Source organism: Cryptotermes secundus, unplaced genomic scaffold (genome assembly GCF_002891405.2).
Source record: "Cryptotermes secundus unplaced genomic scaffold, Csec_1.0 scaffold533, whole genome shotgun sequence".
NCBI lineage: Eukaryota > Metazoa > Arthropoda > Insecta > Blattodea > Kalotermitidae > Cryptotermes > Cryptotermes secundus.
The window spans coordinates 365,898-387,615 of record NW_019731275.1 but is presented as its reverse complement, the minus strand read 5'-3'; the positions used below and the strand labels follow the sequence as shown (position 1 = coordinate 387,615).

At 43.4% G+C, this 21,718-nt stretch overlaps 1 protein-coding gene across 4 annotated transcripts in view; it reads right to left on the bottom strand.

The window, feature by feature from the left end:
• Positions 1-21,478, bottom strand: part of LOC111866833 (protein slit) — a 635,722-nt gene extending 614,244 nt beyond the window's left edge. For all 4 annotated transcript variants that reach the window (XM_023856131.2, XM_023856134.2, XM_023856132.2 and 1 more), the window contains exon 1: positions 20,871-21,478. In XM_023856131.2, coding sequence (XP_023711899.1) covers positions 20,871-21,103 — 233 coding nt within the window. In that variant the 5' untranslated portion in view covers positions 21,104-21,478. The remainder of the gene's footprint in view (positions 1-20,870) is intronic.
• Between the last annotated feature and the right edge of the window lie 240 nt (positions 21,479-21,718).

Here is a 21,718-nt window from a genome sequence, read left to right as displayed (position 1 = left end):
GGCTGGGTAAATTATTCTGTCACGGCAGTTATCACGGGTCGTCTACTGGTGCAGATGGCTATGCTTCCACTGGTTTCCTTCATAAAACGGATAACTTGTGTCTGCGTGCCCTCTGTATCGTTGCTCTACAATCATTCGTCATTCCTCGCCTTCATTTCCACGGAAGGTAATCAAGTTTGCTGTACCTGATTCCCATACAATTCGGTATAATCGGTGTGCCTATAGAACTGTCAAGCGGGATATATTTACTGTGTATAGACACCCAGGTATATCAGTGTTACTAACACACACACACAATAATATACTGTTGTTGCCAAATCGACCATTTATTATTCACTCTGAGATTTTGCAATCTCTTTGTTTCAAGTACCTTAACACAAAAGGCAACATTCCTTGTATTAAAGAGCCCAGCCTGTGCTGAACATTTCCCATAAATACGAATGTGATTACCCACACTGTACATTTATGTTGCAGACATGCTGGTTCAGGGTTATTTATAAGGGGCAGTAACGACAAGCACCTTGTCATTATTCACTGGCGTAATTTACATCATGAAACACAAATCGGATAGCCTCAAGCTGGTCATGAACGATGCACCATGATAGTTTCATTCATGCTGAAAATATGAATGACGTCATAAATAATTTTAAATGTGGAATCCAATTCAGTACAACCAGCGCGCAAACAGCGGGGTATCATGTTTCAGCTGTACGCGTTCTTCGCACGAAGCACGTCTAATGGACACATAATGGGGAGCCTCGAGCCGGGATAGCGACGGACTACGGGTTGGACAACCGCTGTTCGATTCCAGGCAGGAACTAGAGATTTTAATTTTCTCTACAGCGTCCAGACTGCCTCTGTGGTCTAGTGGTCAGAGTTCGATTCCCGGCGCTACCAGATTTTTTTCTGATAAGTAGTTCTGGAACGGGGTCCACTCAGCCTCGTGAGGATAACTGTGGAGCTATTTCAAGGAAATAGCGGCTCCGGTCTAGAAAACCGAGATTAACTGCCGTGGGAATTTGTTGCGCTGACCATGCCATACCCTATATCCGTTAAGTTGACATTAACTTCGCCGACAAGCGGCGGTCACTCCGTCGGTATAGTTCACTTGCGGACTAAAACCACGGAGTTTTTGTTTGTTACAGCGTGCAGACTGGCTCTGTGATATATCCATCCTCCTACCGAGGTCTCTTTCAGAGCAGATAAAGTGGCCAGGGCATGAAACTGACCTCTAACGTACAACCAGTGACGAGTTCTAGAACAGTGGAGCTATGCCTTCACTTACCCACACGTCTTCATCGCGTAGTGCTTAATTAATTAGGCACAGGGAACTCTGCCTTTACTTTATAATGGAAAGCTATGGCCGCCAGACTGTTTCATCGCAGGAACTGGTAAAGGGATATCGTCGAAGTTTTGTAGTGTGGAACTAATAATAAATGTTGTCAGGAGAATTTAATTTCGGCGCGTACCGATGAATTATAACTCCTACTTTACATAAAACAAGAGTTATAACAGTTCTATAAAATATGATTCACTGTAGAGAAAGAAACTACACGTTGATTCAAGGTCAACGGCTTTTCTCGAAATGTTTCTTGAGACTCTGAATATTTACCAAGACGTAAGGAAAAAATGTATTGCTCTTATACTGCGATTAGCTTTGCACCGTTCGATTTGTACCAGCAATGAATGAGCATCACTGCCAATGAGGTATGCCAAATAACAAAGAACTTATTTAGGAAATATGAATGCTCCTTTGTAACACATCATGCTTCTCTTCTAAATTGAACTGCCCGCACGCCACTGATCACCGACAGAGTCCTCTGGATGTTGCGTTACAAAAACCTTCCTTGCTGTATCACATTATCCCTTTTTAGGCCGACGTATAACGAAGGGAACACGTCTAACAGCGAGTCCGTCCATACTTGTAACTGCATCAAATACACATGAAGGAGTTAGGCCTATCTGCTAATCGACATTTAACAAACTCAACTCTCAGACGAGTGGGCGAGTGAAGCTTCCAAACATACAGTTCGTGATTGGATTATTTAGTAGCCTGGATACCTCACTGGGTAAAGACACTAACTTCGGGCACGGAGAACGAGCTTCAATTCCTGACGAGAGAAAATGTATTAATCTCTTTTCCACCACGTTCAGACGAACTCTGTAACTTGCCCTCCCACCAGCGCTCCTGACACTGCTTCTTATTAGTAGCCTATTTTTTCCCCTTGGCACTACAGCCCCAGTGGGCCTAGGCCTACCTCCATGAACTCCGTTCACCTCGGTTTCTGTAGATCTTACACATTCGGTATGACTCCTTGGGCGAGTGATCAGCTCGTCGCAAGGCCTCTACCTGTAGACAAACACAGAAAAACACACACAAACATCCATGCCCTGAGTGGGATTCAAACCCACGATCTTGGCTTCCGAGCGAGCGAAGACAGTGCATGCCTTAGACCGCTCGGCTAAATTCCATTGCGAAGGCGGGTTACAGTATCTTCATCGTAGCCCTGCAAGTCGCACAAGGCGACGAAAAGAGAACCTGGCGCCTAGAGGTATAGCTGGACCTGGTCTTCCAGGTTGGGGGTTGGACGCAAGACTGATGATCTTGCTCTGTTAAAAAGTACCGTTGCGAAATCCAAAGAAGTGAAACCCGGGTACCAAATCTGCCAAAATAGGCTACGACTCAAGAAGGGCTGTTCTGCCAATGATGATGTTTAATATAATACGAACATGTGGGTCCTGTCTCTCAAGATGTCAACACTAAATCTATGTAGTATACTCATAATTCTGCATGCAGCTTCGTCGACAATGTCAGCCCCACACAGTGTAGCAACAACACGTAACAGCTGTGAGTTTGGATTGCCTGCCATAGTAGGTCTAGCTACTTAGTAATTCCTGTGACTTTATTTCCCACTCTGTCCAGGCCACAAAGCCACCAAATCAGTGCATACGTATAGGTATTTCGCAAGGGTGAAAATCGGCCGAAGGGTGAAGCTAATCATTTACCTCCACATGTCTACATCAAGTGGTGCTGGAGCGCAAAACGCCACCTCCACAGAGCAATCAACAGATTGTTTAGTTGTTATTGCACGAATTATTAGGCACACGAGGTAATATAGGTACCCAGTTTCAAAAAGAGGTGCCATATTTGTCCCAGCAAAGTACATATATTTTTCCTTGAAATTCCTCCCAAAAATGAATTAGCATTGTATTACTGCGTGTTAAAATTACCAAGTACAATTCAGTTCAACGAATGATTTAAAAAATGACGCCTATAGCTGCTCAATGTATTTAAAAACCGTTAAATTCTGCATGTGAGCAGCAAGAACACATCAGAGAGAAAAATGCCTATCAACATGATTGGTGATAGGGGTTTGATCCCTGGCTTCGACTCTTCGTCACCAGGTTTAGGCCAGCTTTTGACCACCCAGCCTACTGTCCAGTGGATACGGGAGAACGAGCATGAAGCTGAGAATTCATGCCCTCTAGTGTTGAAAAGAAAATGAATATAAACACTGCTCTCCTTCACAGGTCCTATGTCTTCACTAAATGGCAACTTCTGCCTCCTGCGAGTCTATACCAATTTCTCATTTCCAAAATTCATGCCTAGAACCTAATCTGTCTTGTAAGATTAGAGGTTTTCACGGCGGTGACTATGAAGAAAGCAGTCTTCTTGGATGTCGCAACCCCCCCCCACCCCCAGCTTAAGGGTTAATGCCCTCCAATTAACCTTGCCTTTCTCCCCCGACACAATATCCTATACCTGCTCTAACCTTGCTCCTGTCCCAGACCTTTCCCCTCTCCCTCTCCACTGATTTCCCAAGTAGACTTATCCCTTCCATCCCTGCTCACATATAGATGAGTTTATTTCCAACATTAGTCTGCTTGCGCCTGTTCTCATTGTCTCTTCACATGCGAATTTTCTTATTTTTCCTTCTACCTTGAAGATGGAGGCGATACGTTTCTCCGAAACGTGGGTTAACACCACATCTACACAGTGCCACATCCCAGAAGACTGCTTTCTTCTAATCTGTCTTACCTTCCCTGATTTCATTGTGCTAATAATATTTTGAGTGGAATAAAAATGTAAATCCCCCCCAAAAATAGTTTTGTCTGAACTCCCGTTATTTATTTCCACTTGAGTCCACATATACTCCTCAGTACTTTGCTATCAAGCACTCTTGTTCTGTGTTCCTGTCTCGGATTGAGGAGACAAAGTTAGGAGTAGACTAAAAATATGAAGCTCTCCCATAAATATTTTTTTCTAACCTCCCTAACTCCAGCGAAGCCGGGATAGCATAGTCTGTATAGCTACTGGTTACGGGCTGGACGACTGAGGGGTGGATGTTCGAGTCCCGGTAGGGTCAAGAATTTTCTTTTCTCCACGCAGTCCAGATCGGCTCTGGGATCCACCAAGCCTCCTATCAAATGGGTACCGGAGGCTCTTATCCCGGGGTAAAGCAGCCGGGGCGTGAAGCTGACCACTCACCTCTAAATAGTGCTGTGATCAAGAATACATGGATCTACATATCCACTCCCCTACGCCTTCCTGGCGTAGTACGTAATTAGTTAACACAGGGACAACTATACCTTTCTTTTTACTTTACCCAAATTCCAGTCATTTATTCCTCAGAACTTTGCTCTCAAGCACTCTTAGTCTGTGTTCTTGTCTCAGAGTGAAGAGGCTCAAGTTCCACGTCCATAGAGGCCTACAACAGGCACGGTCCATCTGCGCTACTTACACCTTGCATAGGCAACCGTACGGCAGACAGGCTCTGTATATGTACGTTTGAACTTTTCCATCGGGGTATGATTAACAGAAGCAGGTTGAAAATAGAATCTACTTAACGGTCCAAGGCACTGATTTTTCTTTTTTTGCTAGTGGGGTGGGACTAAATCCCTTGTACTGCGGCCACTTCTGGCCTATTGTACCAGCCCCAGATGACAGGTGAGGATGACTGTGGAATGAAGATGGGCACGGGAAACCGAAGTACTCGGAGAAAACCTGCCCCAGAGCCACTTTGTCCACCACAAATCCCACTTGACCAGACCCGGGATCAAACCCGGGCCGCTGCGGTGGGAAGCCAGGGACTAACCGCTCGAGCTATGGCGTGGCAAGGCACTGATTACGAAGCATCCTTGTTCCCGTAGTATTCATTCATTCATCAGTAATCTGTCAGATGACAGGTCCACAGCCTCTTCCAAAACAGTTTCTCCACTTAATGCGATCTTCTGTTTTTGGAAAGAGACTATCCAGGAAAAGTGATAATGCGGTAGTTTTTCCATTTGCTTTCCACATCGCAGTACAACAGCCGTTCAAACCACTCTGGTCACGCCTGTTGCTATACGAACTTGAACCATCTCGAGCATCATTTTCTCTGTGCTTCAAGTCGCCGCTGATGACGCTGCTTCCGGCATCAGTTTTCGGTGTCTCTCTTCGTCTGAAGCCTACCCTTTGACCTGTCCAGCAAGGGAGGCCCTACCAGTAGCTACGCTACCGCTGGTATAGCTCTCAGCTGCATATAGCTGCATATAGCATATAGCTGCATATTCTACAGATGTATTTTAATCTTTAGCAGACATTTAATAATGCAACGTGGGTCATTTCTTGCCACGGCATGGAGGCTCACTGTGCGGACGAAGCGATATTACCCAGACAGAGGACAGCAACACAAATACAGTAGTCTCAGAGAGCTGATATGAGCCTGGTCCTCTGCCTTGCGATTGGGCTAGCCTCTCAGCGTAATAAAAATAACTTTGATGTTACGAAATACATAGTATGTTGTGACAACTTATATGCCGTTTCTAGGAAACGAATTGGCAAACACGTTTCCGCGGGGATACAATTCTTGGACACAAACCATCGCTGGGTGTCAAACAAACGAGTCTATGGGTTCACAAATGGAAGTTGTTGGCTCTTGGTAACTATATCGTTGCTACGAGCAAGCAACAAACATTTTCCTAGGATACACCAGACCAGCGTTTCTCAACTGTGGTCCGCGATGATGGGACAGGTGGTCCGCAAGCAGACTTAAATTAAATTAAATTAAATTAAATTAAATTAAATTAAAAATTATCCAACCAAAACAAATAAAAATTAATTATATCATATTCTTTATTTGTTTAATAAAGCTTAAAACTTTGTTCAATGATGATTCACTTTTAAAATATTTTACTTCCAATTTAATTATGTTTCCATATGTATTCAAAGCATGCTTTTAGATTTATTATGTTATGAATGGCACAGTATGTCCCAAATATTTGTAATACCACATAAGTTTAAAAAATAGGCCTACATAACTCAGTGGTCCGTCGAATTTTTTTCAGACATTTTACTGGTCCTTGGGTTTAAAAAGGTTGAGAAGCACTGCGTTAGACTATATACGCGGCCGCTCAGATAAGAACGCATTCAGTGGTACATGAGGGTTCATTCGTACATGGGAAGTCACTCGCGGTGGCAGACTAGAAGAGAAGTCAGTCGTAGAATGAGAACGGAGCGGGTACTCGGCAGTCAAGGAAGAAGAGTTCGGCTGAAGGCTGATTGCGAATTATTGTAATTGATTGTGATTCAGAGATTGTACAATGAGGTGTTAATAAATCCAATCATCCAGTCCAAACCCCGCTATTATTTTCATTTCATGCATCCTGTTGTGTCGTTGTTTACATTCCCTATAGAACGGACAATACTTCGTAAGATGAGGCACCGACTAAATACGAATTAACATTAATATTACTACACCTACATCACGAGCCTCCAATAACAGTTTTTATACACAAAATATAGAATACTCCTATTTGTCCATGGGAACGAAACAAAATCACAAAAACCAACGTCTGACTCGATAATGTAACTTGAAGAAGCCTCAAATCTTACAATTTTATTCTTGTTTTATATTATAATTTTTATTTTACATAATCTAATTCATTCAATTTTAAGTAAAATATTTTAATATAATTAATATTATTGTATCCAATTTTATTAATACTGCAGTTCAGTGGTGTATATATGTTAGCCATGTATTTGCCTGATGATGGCTGTTAATAGCCGAAACATGTAGCAGAGCCAAACTTGGCACTGACCTTGATATAGTTGTGTTGTGACGGTCTTAATAAAGCAGTTATACCCGTTATTATTAGTCATGCAGACATGAACTCGTGACTATCTTGACCAGCTGAGTGATTATCAGCTTGTAAAGGACTCTGTCCCATTAACTGGTACTTTTAACTAACTCCATGGAAGAGCCCTTCTCGAGAAGCCTCCAGTCTCTCAGCTACTCAAGAATTTCCCAGCATTTTATGGAACCCGAAGATTCATCGCCGTGTTCACCAACATCCCCCCATCGGTTCCAATTTATATTGGATATTTGTCACTAGCGATGTTAATCCTCCAACATAATAGGGCATTCTGATGTGCTTTATTTATTCCTGATTTGGAGAAACGTCTGGGAGCATTCAGACAATAGAGTCACGTGCCCAAACTTGGCAACACAACAGTGTTTAACGGCTCACAGCTGTCGTCACTCCATATAAAGAAGAAGCCAATGAGTCTCAGTACAAAAACAATTTCTACCTGTCGGTAATTAGGAAGATTTCCAGGCCTCTCGCTCCGTTACGAGTTTCACAAAATAAAAATCAATATTTAGCATAAATCCTTTCAGATTTAATGTATACGCTTTTCGTTTACATAATTTCTTTATATAAAACACGTAAATTGAAAGCTTGAATGTATTTGCAATTTATTAATGACAGTGCAACACAGTTTACGTAACGTGGGATGATTGAATGACAGAGAATAATGAATTGGACAGGATTTGGAAGGAAGCAGCAGCGACCTAGTTTTAGCTACAATCCCTAAACGTTCCTGGCGGAACTGAGGAAAAGTATGAAAAACTTCAATCAGGATTGTCTGTGTCCCAGCCGAGATCTGAACGGATCATATCCAGAATACAAAACAGAAGCACTACCGCTGAGCTATCTTGCTCGGTAGGCTTGGTATTAGTGGTGCTGAATGCTTTGAGTTCTGCTACAACGTATCCAGTTATGCACGTCTAGAGACTACAAGCTACATAAAGAGCGGTACGGCACATCATCCAAAGATGATAAAACATTTCCTTCAGCACAGGCAGCGCAGTCGGTAGAGCGACTGGCTATGGGCTGAACGACCGAGCTGTCGGAGTTCGAGTCCGGGTAACGTCAAAGAATTTTCTCTTCTCCACGTCGTCGAGACCGGCTTTGGGGTCCACCCAGCCTCCTATCCAATGGGTACCGGAGACTCTTTCCCCGGGAGTAAAGCGGCCGAGGCGTGAAGCTGACCACTCACCTCCAAATAGTGCCGAGGTCAAGAAAATATGGATCTACAGATCCACTCCACCGTACGCCTTCATGACATAGTGCTTAATTAGTTAAGCACAGGGACAACTTTACCTTTTTTACAGACATACCTCGGTATCGAAAACTCTCAAGTAAAATGGCGCCTACAGGTTTTAATGTGTTATGTATATCTCCGATATCTCGTGTCTATCTTAAAGTAAAATGAGCCCTTTTTCATTTGTCAAGGTCTTTATGGCCCTCATAAGAAAGTAGAGGATTTAGCGAACCAACAAACGAACTCCATCTTAAGAAGCTGATAATCGCTCATCCAATCAAGAATATCCCCACCGCCGCTGAATCTTATAAATTTCAAACCCCGTACTTTTCCTTTAACGTTATTCTCCCGCTATGCCTGAGTCTACCAAACGGTCTCTCCCTCCCATCAAGTTATCCCAGTCAATAGTCTCGCCCATAAGTGCCATACGTCCGTCCTTTTTGGATTCTTTCATTTTATTAACAAAATAATATTCGATGAAGAGTACAAATTACGAAACTTCTCATTACGCAATTTCCCCCACTCCCCTTTTAATGTGGATCTATACATCCACTCCCCTATACGCCTTTATGGTGTAGTGCCTAATTCGTTGAGTACAGGGGCAATTTTACCTCTTTTTTTTTTCCTTGGCACTACAGCCCCAGTGGGCCTAGGCCTACCTCCATGAACTTCTCCGTTCACTTCGGTTTTTCTAGATCTTAGACATTAGGTAGGACTCCTTTGGCGGGTGATCAGCTCGTCGCAAGGCCTCTACCTTTACACAAACACAAACTAAACATCCATGCCCTGGGTGGGATTCGAACCCACGATCTCGGTTTCCAAGCGAGCGAAGACAGTGCATGCCTTAGACCGCTTAGACTTTACCTTTTACCCCTTTTAATTCCTTCTTTAGATCCAAACATCCTCCTCAACAACCTCCAGTAGGGTGAGAGAGCCGCCATGGTGGATCCAGTGCATAACGTAACCAACACTTTTCAGTGTCGACGCTCAATACCAAATTTCAGCCTAATTTGTGACTCTTCTTGGAGGCGGAACCACGTGGCTTGAGAGATGCCGCCATTTCTTCAACATTTGGTGCAAGAGAACTGGAACTTGTAACACGGAGATCAAACTTGTGTGAATATCATTCTTTCTCTTTCTCACTCCTGTCTTTTTGCCTGCTTCCTTTCTCCATCTCTCTCTCTCTCTCCCTTCTGCACCCCAAAAGCCGCCCTGTATGTACGAGGCAGAAAGGTAAGAATGAAGTAGTTTCCGCGCCCAAGCGCCAGGAGGGGTGGGAGACGTGAAGTATAGGTTCACACATTCTTAACCCCGTCCCTAAATGAAAATGAAAGGTCACATTCATGTTCCGGTCGTCTTATACCGAGGAAAAGCTCCACCGCTACCCACCGGATATGAGACAGGACGGACACCAGACTCTACGGTCTGAATGTGGTAGCGAAGAGAATAACCCTGCCTCTGGGGGGGAATCAAACCTTAGGCAGGGTTTGAGGTTCATACAGCGGCGGTTAAGCAGAGTTAGTTCTATCATGTGGGATATGACACCGTGTTATCTGGTGAAAATCAATTAACGTTTCGGAAGACTACATCTGTTCCATCTTCATGGTCTTCGTCTGTGTCGCGCTGGTTTCTTATTTGGCTTATTCTTCAACCCTGAAGATAGAGGCGATAATTTCCTCCGAAAACTCTGTTGACTTTCACCGAACTACATGGCCAGAAGAACCGTAGGCAGTCCACTGTAGAGGCTACTTGGACATACATTTTAACATGGCAACTTGCAATACAATCACAGACGCTGTTTCTCTGTTGCCACGAAGAGAACATCCTTTCCTTGCCATTTAACTTCAGAAGACTGAATGGAGCCTATGTTTGATCTGGCCAATCCTCGCTACAGCAACGACATCCACGGAATTCTCCCCCTTTTCACTGCAAGATGGTTGTCACAGAGATGCAGAATTAAGAGTTAGTTGACCGGAAAACAACTTCCCGCCAAGGTTTAAACTTGGCTTTAACGGCTCGAATTCCTGAAAGTCACTGAGCGGGGAACATTAGTAGGCCATAAAGTACAGGATCTTCTTCTAAAAGTTTACAGTTTCACGAATGGTCAATATATTACCAGCTTTTATGGGGCCTGACAGCCCGGTGTATTACAGTGTTTACAGAAGACCCCAAATGGACCTATTCTGCTGTATTTCTAGGCAAACCACGCAACTATACCCCAGCATCTCTTTCAGAACCTAATTACCTGGCCAATTTGGACAACTGTTTCTTAGTTGTTCCCTTGCAATGTCTTGAAATGTTATATAAATTGTGTGTAAACATTTTAAAATTCTTCATCGTCAAAGAGTGCAGTAGATCAATACATCACGATCACGAAGTTGCTAGAATCTGTAGGATTCGAGGTTCTTACAGAGGTGGTTATGAAGAGTTCTACTGTACCTTCTGGGACATAAAGTCGTGCAGTTCGTTAAAAGTCGACCGACGTTTCAGAGAAATATGTGGCCTTCATCTTCAGGATCGAAGAATAAGCCATACAAGAAACCGGCATCAAACACGCAGAAATTCACGCTGGCTCTTCGCTTGGCTTATAAAGGCACAACAGATCACTGTGGTTGCGGTGCAAGGGCCAAGAAGGACCACCCCTTATACATTCATTCCTTGGCTTATTCTTCGACCCTGAAAATAGAGGTGATATGTTCCTCCGAAACGTCGGTTGACTTCCAACGGACTACATGGTATATAAATTCTTCGTATTGTTTCCGTCTCAACACAACAACCACTAGAATCTCATTCAAATTTCACTCTGTATAATGGGTTATATAGGACAACACAACAGAATGCATTGCTTAAAGATTATCACGGTGTTATATCCCAAAAGACACAACTCTAGTAGATTCTATTTTTAAAATAGATGGTAACCAAAATCGTTATACCGATGACTTTAGTCGGTTGCTTAATCAGCAAACGACCTACTCTCAAAAGATGTTTTATACAGATCACAGGAAAGAATTTAGAATAAAACTGTAGTGACTTGTTTTATATTTTATATGTTTACCATGTATGCCTATAGGAGCTGAGGAATACCATGAAATATCGGAGCCATAATTTCGGATTTAGACCGAGAATGAACGCCGGTACCTCCAGAATTCGAAGTAGTAGTTCTAACTACGTTCAGGATCGCTGTTAAGAATTTGTGGTGACAGCCATGGTCCTCACGTTTATCAAAGTATCAAAATTCAAGGCGGAGTTACAGAATGACACTGCATGGCCTCACGGCCACCACTTTCTGAGAGACTTCCGTCTCTTCGTTGTCCCAAGTCCTTGTTAACAAGGTGAGCGTTCACTGCAGCTGTATCGTAACTACAATCAGACGTAACTTTTACAGCGCTGATGAGAGTAGTGGCCTCAAGGCAAGGGTCCCCGGGCTGCATAAACCGAACAGCGCTACCTGACAATACTTTCCTACTGTCCTTCGTTTCACTGGCTTTTCACGAATCCGTCACACCGCTCGTAGAGCACCACAAAGCGAATAACATGCGGCTAAAATAACTGTGATCTAGTCATTCTAACTCTGATAACGGAACCAGATGATTCATCAACACCGCCATCAAAATATTTGCAACAGCTCAAATCCTGAGGAGCCGGGACTACGCAGTCGGTATAGCGTCTGGCTACGAGCTGGATGACCTAGAGGTCGGAGTTCGAATCCCGGTAGTGTCAAGAACTTTCTCCGTGTCGTTTAGGCTGGTTCTAGGGCCCACACAGCCTCCTACCCAATGAGTACCGGGGGTAAAGAGGCCGGGGCGTGAAGCTGACCACTCACCTCCAATTAATGCTGAAGTCAATAAAACGTGTATCTATACATCCCCTCCCCCATACGTGTTAATGGCATAGTGTTTAATTAGTTAAGGACAGGGATAACTTTACCTTTTTTACCTTACCAATTCCTGTGATAAAAATCTAACCTAGTGAAGAGGTCTCTAAAACTTAAAAGAAAAAGCCAATAATGTGAGCAAAGTACATTCTTTCAAGGGACTGACCGGTTTCAAGAAGTGGAATAACCAGATGTGAACATAAATATTGATTTTCTTTCCATGAAAATTCTTGTATTCAATGACTGAAGGGCTGTAGAGTATGCAGACAAGAAACGCCAAGTGCGTGATATCCGACACTAGTTCCGCAAGTAGATTTGTGTTCTTGGAGGTACATGACTCGAATCTTGGCCCGGTCACGGGCTATCCTCAGTATCTACAAGAAAATACGAAGAGAGTGCCGTGATCTAGGCTCAAAACCGCATCTTTCCATATTTTCACTTGGAATTCGTTACCCTTTCCCCTCGTCTGAAACTTTATAACCTATGAAATTGAAACAACATTGTTAAATATCCCAAGAATCGAACAACAAAGTAATCTACCAATTTCACTGTTCATAATTCATGACATTTCCACATCATTCCATCCTGTAGGTCTATAATATCCGCAGTTGAAATAACGTCGTCAAATAGCCCAATCAGCAGCCAACATAGCAGCTTACAACTCATCTCACTTGGCTCTCATACTCTCTGCACTTAAGCGTTTCGTTAGATTACATACAAATGAAGCAGGCATTGAATCACGTCCACGGCTCTTTCCTGAGCCGCACACAATTATTCAGCTGATTAAGAAATTCCTTATTGTTAGCGTCTGAACAGCTCGACACTGTCCTCGCAAAGCACGTAGTTGGACCCTCCCCTTATCCAGGTTCAATCTCTTAAAAACGAAATCGCATGCCCTCATTATGGGTGAAAAATAACACTTGATCTTCAATCGGACACGAATCACAAACCGACCGACCGCTTTCCAGACTGACCTTCAGGCGACCTTTTCATTTTATAGTCTGAGACCCAATATTAAGACAAATACATTCTACTCTTTCCGAGCCCTGAGAAATATTCCAACGGTGTGTGCTTTCAGGCATGTTATAAGTAGAGAGGCTCATATGGACCTATGGGACTGAGCTATGGGGCTGTCCCAGTAAGTCGAGTATCGCCATCATTCAAAGATCCCAGTCCAAAATACTTTTGAGTAATGACATGCACCATGGTATGTATCGAACGACACTCTTCACCACGACCTTGGCATCTCAATCATCTCTGATATAATCCAAGAATGTAGCAGCAAACACCATGATCGACTAGAGACGCACATCAATCCATTGATGCAGCCGCTACTGGAAGAACCAAAAACAGATGTTTGAAAAGACGTCTTCCAATTGACCTCAAGTGAAAAATAGAGGCTCTTTCGGTGGAAAGATCCTCATCCTGTCATAGGCGGGCTTATTAGCCAAGACCCTTTATCAGCATAACTGAAACCAACAGCTTCATAACTTGGGTATTCATGAAATAATTAACATATTTGTTTACTCTGGATCATCTTCAGTGTCGTCTCCACTGGGCCTATATGGACTTTTAATAATATATTTGAGGCCCTTTGACAGATTTCTTATGGATTTATACGTAAGTTTAAGGTAAAGTTGTCCCCGTGTTTAACTAATTAAGCACTATGCCATGAAGACGTATGTGGGAATGGCTGTTGTAGATCTCGGCACTAGTGGGAGGTGAGTGGTTATCTTCATGCCCCGGCCGCCTAACCCCCGGAGAAAAAAATAACAGGTACCCAATGCATAGGAGGCCGGGTGGGCACCAGAACCGGTCCGGAAAACGTGCAGAGAAAAAACCTTACCCCTACCGGGACTCGAACTCCGTTCCTTTGACCGTCCAGCCCGTAGTCAGTCGCTATATCGACTGTAATTCTATATACTTACATTATGTAAGTTATATTAAGGTCGAATGTTATAGCTATTTTAAGGGCCAAGGATACTTAAGGACCTAAACATTCTTATATTTATGGATATATCCCTCTCAGTATTTACCTGGAAGGAACTAACTGTGCTGAATAAATCTCTACGGCTACGCGTTTCACAATACTAGCTAAAAATTCACTGATTTCAGGAAGGTCACTGGTATAATACGTGTATTACATATAAAGTGTAACGGTAAAATTGTTCCTGTGCTAATTATGCACCACGCCATGAAATGTGTGGGAGAACAGACGTCTAGCTCCACGTCCTCCTAACCTCGACACTGGATGGAGTGGTGAGCTTCACGTACCGGTCGTTCTAGCCCCGGAGAAATAGCTCCTGGTACCTACTGGATGACAGCCGGTCTGGACGAGACCTATAAAGCGTGTGGTGCGTAGCGCGTAAAAGAAACGCATACTGTAATGGCCCCATCATCAAGGGCGCATTTTGTTGGGTACAAACGGTGATCCTAGCAGCTACACGAAGAACCAGAAACTTTTCATCGATCATGTTTCATTAATGGTCTGGCTTGCGGCAGAGGATTGCCTTGAATTACCCCACCTGCACCCTAAGGGAGTGGATAAACTTGGCAGCGAGGCTTCCTTACTGTATATATGCATCACCCCTCTGTCCAGACAGTCGTGACGTCAATCAAGGGTGTAATCCCTTTCTCATCTGTTTAAACAGCAGTATACGCGGTTCAACATTCATTTTCCGTAGCAGAGATTTCGTTTCTTGCAATTCTATGCTTCCTCTGACCACATCGGTGATGTCATGTCCATATGTTTCATCTCCGAAACTACTCGATGAATTAAGACGAAATTTTGTATTGGTGTCCTCATTAAGAGCTGGTATGTGACTTTAAACCTGAGGTGTGCCGTTCAGTTGTAACCCTTAAAATACACAAAACTCAAAATGACATCCATCGATGTTCTCAAAAGCAGTTCTAACTACTATAGATTACAATAAATCTGTCTGTCTGTCTGTCTGTCTTATCTATCTACAGCCCCTGTGGATTTTGGCCGCGTTTTCATTTTCTTAATCTGTACAGTCGGTAGGACTCCATGTACGGGGGATCAGCCTCTCGCAAGGTCACTGCCTGCTCACAGAACACAAACACAGAATTAACGCACACAGACATCCATGCCTCGAGTGGAATTCGAACCAACAATCCCAGTGTTCAAGAGGGCGAAGACGGTTCATGCCTTAAACCGCACAGTCACTGTGATCGGCATAAAAGACCTATACCAAATGCAAATGTGCATTGCAACTACAGACGCGATAAATGAACATCTAGTTACACCAGGTATGCAAAAGCAGCAAAGATCCTGGGACCTTTAGAGGGAGTGATAGGTAAATGCGTTAGATCGGGTGCAAAGGAAAGTAGTTAAATTGGCACACCACAGGAAGGACTCGAATTGGGAAACCTTCGAACAGAGCAGGGAGACAGCACGCACATGTACTCTCCGATGGGTACCATCGTGGGTACGGGTACCATGATAGGTAAATTAGGAGGAGAAAGCAAAGGACATATATCGGAAAATCTTCCTTTGTAAATAGGACCATCCAGCTTTGGAACCAACTACCTGCAGATGCTTTATGGACTCTATCCTGTAAACCAAGTAATTTCAGAAAAAGCGTTAGGAAAGTAACAAATGAGGTGAAGTAATGGTGTGGGGGGAGGGGGAAATGTCACAGCATCAGTCCATGAAGATACGGAATGGTACTGTATTAGTGTACGGCATGCTACTTTCTTTTTATTATCACAATTCTTTATTATTTTTATTATTATTATTATTATTATTATTATTATTATTATTATTATTATTATTATTTTATCTTTCAGTCATATCTGTATTTCTATGTACTCGTGCCAACTTTGTTACTGGCCTCTATGCTGTTAAGTTTGCACGTAAATAAACAGGAATTGAATTGAATCTCAACTATCTTAAGTTAACTAATGGTATTTGTATTGGTACTGTAGTAACCGTAAGTGTAACTGTATTGTAATTGTATTCATTGGGTATAGTATATGACCCTTTTAGTGGTAGTACTGTATATGTACCGCCGTAGCGAGTACTAGTATATAACCCTTACTGTTTTGTACTTTTGTTTATTGTTGTGTAGTTTCGTGTGCTGTGCTTTGTTCGAATGTAACGGGTTATTTTGTGTGCTGTGACTTATTGTATTACCACTGCCACCGGATAAAACCCATCTGCAAGTCAAATAATAATAATAATAATAATAATAATAAACATACCTGTGAACACTTGTTGTGGTTCTCTGATTTATGGCGCCATGTAGTTTGATACGCATGCACCAGAGGCCACTGCAGTTCTTCGTGACCACTGTCCTACCCCAGTCTCTTATACACAACCACCCCACTTTCCCAAGTTCGCTCTCTTCTACCCTGAAAATGGAGGCACTATTCCCTCCCGAGTACGTTGGCATCCACCTACGAGAGTAGCTTACACGGTATCATAAGACCACAGTACGAATCTTCATCGCCATGAAAACCTCAAACCTCAAACTCGAGTAGTACTATTCTGAATACACCATTCTCACTCTTGTGTGTGTAAGAAGCAGAGCTGTTACGCATGTAAACTGTGTTTCTGAGAAACTCTTTTATACAAAGTGTTGAGGAAAGTATCTCAAGCTAACAGAGTTGAAGTAAGGACATTACACAACAGTAAACTTCGTCATTTATGCCCTTCTCGAGTTGTTTGCGTATTCATGTTTGGAGGTTAAAACTGGATGGGAGAAACAAGAAACGATACAAAATTTCTATGAGACCGGCTATGGGATTTGAAGATAGCATTACAATTTCCATGAGATCGGTTATGGGATTGGAAGATAGCATTACAATTTCCATGAGACTGGTTATGGGGTAGGAAGATAGCATTACAATTTCCATGAGATCGGTTATGGGATTGGAAGATGGCATTGCAATCAATGTACAATAAACAGCCTGCGGTAAGTACTACTTTGATCCAACTTTTCTTGAAGACGGAGGCAGTACATTCTCCCGAATCGTCGATAAACATCTACTAGACTGTAGGGCGTTACGTCAAAGAAGACAACAGAATTCGAATATATGTACACTTTTTGAATGATGATTGAGAGAAACCCGACCCTGTCCAATTTATTACCAATTTGTACGAGCGAAGAAGCATTAAGCCGTGTCCAGAACCTGGTATTTTATTTCACCAAAGAGTTTCTCAATGAATTCGAATTTCAGTTATGATCATGCCTGCTACAGTTAATTAAACTTCGATCCTGATCACGGCACAGTCTAATGGGGAAGCCGTCTTAACACTGGATTCGCGGAACTGACTCTCGCTTGTGACATGGGTATATGTGTACGCCCTGTAGACCCTAATACTCCTACAGTTCGCGGCACACCTGAGTAGCAGCGGAGTGTTCAAGTTAACCGCTTCAGGCTGGCTAAAACTTTAAAAAATAAGATAAAAGCGCTACTTTCGTGGTTCAGCGGTACTTCACATCGCGGTGGGGGAAGCAGTACGATAATGCATCGTCTCCCACCTTCAGCCAGCCCATCACAAGCGTTGTTAGCCAGTTCCTTCAGGCTAACGTGAGCCGTTTATGGACGCAAGCGCTATTAGAACAGATATGATATAGCACAGGCTTGAGAGAAGAGAGTGTGCATGACTTCCCCAGCTATCGCGGTAGCCAAAGTAGGAATGCCAAGGCATATCAGCTGCTTCGCGCTGATTGAAGGATTGGAGGACTGAGAAAAATAATATACACGTATGAATATTTAGTGCGTGCATGTACACACAACACCACAATAATAGCTGACCTGCTGTATTTTTTTTATTGCTAGTGAGGTGGGACTAAGCCCCTTGTACTGCGGCCACTTCTGGCTTATTGTATCAGCCCCAGATGATAGGTGAGGGTGATTGTGAAGCAATTAGTGGAATGAAGATTGACAGGGGAAACCTAAGTACTCGGAGAAAATCCGCCCCAGCGCCACTTTGTCCACCACAAATCACACTTGACCAGACACGGGATCGAACCCGGGCCGCCGCGGTGGGAAGCCAGCGACTAACCGCTTGAGCTATGGCGCGGCCCTTGACTTGGTGTAAGGTGACATATGCAGTTTACTTCTGAGTTTAGTGTGCCGCCACGTGGACAGAGCTGTAAAACACCTGTAGAGAATACACACAAACTTCGATATGTATCCTACATTCACTATTGCATTAAAGTGTTATTCAGAAATAAACATGTACAGTAACTGCTTTACGGAAACGTGGAACCAAAAATATGACGATTGCTTGGAGATTGGGAGATTAAGCGTTCAAATCCGACCCTCTGTCCTGACGCTTCGGGATTATGACGGAAGGTGAAAAGGTAGAGGTATCCCTGTAACAAGCCGTGGAGGCCCATACGGTCGTGAGATGTCGAAGCTCCCATAACTTCCTGACAATTGACTCACAGATAGCGGAGAGGTTGTCAGCCTTAAGCGCCGGCCACCCATTACCCCCATGGAAATTCCTGGTCACTCACTCACTCATGGAGCTAAACCCTTCTTGAGAAGCCGCCAACTGTGCAGCTACTCAAGAACTTCCCAGCATTTTATGGAACCCAAAGGTTCATTACCGAGTTCACAAGAGCCCTCCACTGGTCTCTATCATAAGTCAGATCTATCAAACCCATGCCATCCCAACCTATCTCTCTAAGATCCACTTTAATATTGTCCACCCATCTACATCTTGGTCTTCCCAGTGGTCTATTTCCTTCTGGCTTTCCCATCAATATCCTATATGCATTCCTCGTCTCCCTCATTCGTTCTACATGCCCTGCCCACCTCATCCTCCTTGACTTGATCATTCTAATTTTGGAGAAGAGTACAAGTTATGAAGCTCCTCATTATGCAGTTTTCTCCAACCTTCCGTCACTTCATCACTCTTTGGTCCAAATATTCTCCTCAACACCCTGAGTCTGTGTTCCGCCCTTAATGTCTGAGACCAAGTTTCACACCCATACAGAACCACAGGCAAAATTATAGTTCTGTATATTCTAATTTTTATGTTTTTGGACAACAGACGAGAAGACAAAAGGTTCTGTACTGAATGGTAGCAAGCATTACCCGAGTTCAATCTCCTCTTAATTTCCTCCTAAATCAGACTCTGATTTGTTATCGTCGTTCCCAAATATCTGAACTGTGAGACATTTTCAAAACATCGGTTACCTGTCTTTATGTCACGATTTTGCCCTGCATTTTGGTGACGAGATAGCGTCACTTAAAGCCTGTGAGTTTTTCTTTATGGTATCTATGTTATCACCCAGTAGATTCACATCATCGGCATAGGCCAACACCTGATGTGTCCCGTTTAATTTCAGTCCCGCCTGGTTTTCCTGGACCTTCCTCATGGCATATTCTAAAGCAAAGTTGAAAAGGAGTGGCGATAAAGCATCTCCTTGTTTTAGATCATTCTGGATAGGAAAATTATCAAACAAATGTTTATCTATACGGACTTCACTATAAGTTTCGTTTAAACACATTTTAATCAGCCGAACTAGTTTCATGGGTATCACAGACTCTACCAGAATATTGTACAATACTTCCCTCCAAACTGAGCCATAGGCTTTCTTGAAGTCTATGAGTAGCTGATGTACTATCTCATCCTACTCCCACTTTTTCTCCAATATCTGACGAATGCAAAAGATCTGATCTGTAGTTGATCTGTTACGTCGAAACCCACACTGATGTTCCCCAATAACTTCATCCATATATGGACTCAAAAAGAGAAAGATGGTATGAAGGAAGAAAATGGTATGTCCTTAATCAGCATAGCTTATTTGTAAGTCTAGGTAATAAAATGCAGGCTTTAGCTTCCGCCGACTTTCTCAAAAATACCTCCTCTTATGAACCATCCCGCTTCAAATTTCCTTACAGTGAGGTTACCTGTTACATAGGAATGATTTGCTCCCACGATATTTTGACGTAGCCCTATTATTTACTGAGAGACGTCTGTATTTCCACTAGGAAATTTTAAACAAATATTTAAAAATACGCTATTCTTGTACTTCTCCAACAAACCTGGCTTTCATGACAGGTTAAGTTGGTTTAGTTTAATTTACTTAATTTGCTTTATGTTATGTTCGTGTAGACTGGAATAGCTAATCAGTGCCTACAGGATGGGCAACTGGGGTCCGATTCCTGGCGGAAGGAGGAGTGATCCGCCGTCCACTACGGCCTTGGAGTCTACCACTTCCATTATCTAAAACTGCAGAAAGAGGGGGGGGGGTCACCGGAGGCAAAAGCGGCCGGGGCATGAAGCTGTCCACTCGTCCCCATTTCACTGCGCGAGTTTTACCTCCATCTTACCACACACAATTCTCATAAGACGCACAGATGCAGGTAGAGCGCTTAAGATATATGGTGTAAAGGTACTAGTAAACACTAATTCTGCGAGAAGTTTGGAAACTAACTTCGTAACATAGCTTAAGTGTACAGTCACCGTGTCGTGCACTAGTTTCCCGCCATTAATTGCAGCATACACCAATGCAGAAAGAGAACCCGCCAATAGTGTAGACATTTTGCAGCGCGAAGCGAAGCACGTGTAGGGGATATTTGACGAACTACCTGACAACACAAAGACATGCAATACTTCTGCATAAAAATATGTTATGTTGTACTCACACTCTTTCCGCTTCAGTGGGCAGGTTCCGAGGTACTTGTGTCAGGCCTCGGTGGGAGCAATCAACTGCAAGACCGGTGCAAGAACAGGCCCATGGACAACGAGTAAGTTCCCCCATCTGACTGTGCGGAGGGGTCAAGACGCCACCAATGACATGCGTATTACCAATAATCACATCATTACTACAGTAGGCTGCTGTGGCCATGAGAATCACCACAACACAGCACAACGCCATGGTTAAGGATCAATTACGATACACACAAAGTTCACAAGTCACTGGTCCAAACTCTGAGAACCTGGCGCTGATTCGACGCCAACCCTTGGGTAACTAGAGCAAAGCATCGTACGTCTGTTTTTACCGCGCTCTCTGACAAAGTTTATGAGACACGTCCCGAAAGCGTCAGTCACCGATGATCACTTTACCTAATACAAGATCAAGTTTAGCTGGTATTTCCTTACATTCTAAGTGCTACAAATAATCCAGCGCACACTCTGATGAAACCGATTCTAAAATTAGACTGTTCCCCATCAAGTGTGAAGTGTCACATTGTGCTTAAGATCGCTAACATAAACTATGGCAAGAAGCAACAAACTTCCAACTACCTTGAAGGCACTCGCCTGACTGGCTCGCCCGCCCGCCCGTTGCATCCGTCTCTCGGCCAGACCGCGCGGCGCGTGCACATAGTTCGCCACATTCCCACTAGGTACCGACACTTGCAACACTNCCAGCGCCGGCGCCACACAGTGCGCCACATTCCCACAAGGACCCGACACTTGCACCACTACACCCCCCCCCCAAAAAAAAAACAGCAAATAAATTAAATAAATTAACAAATGCGAACAGTTCGAG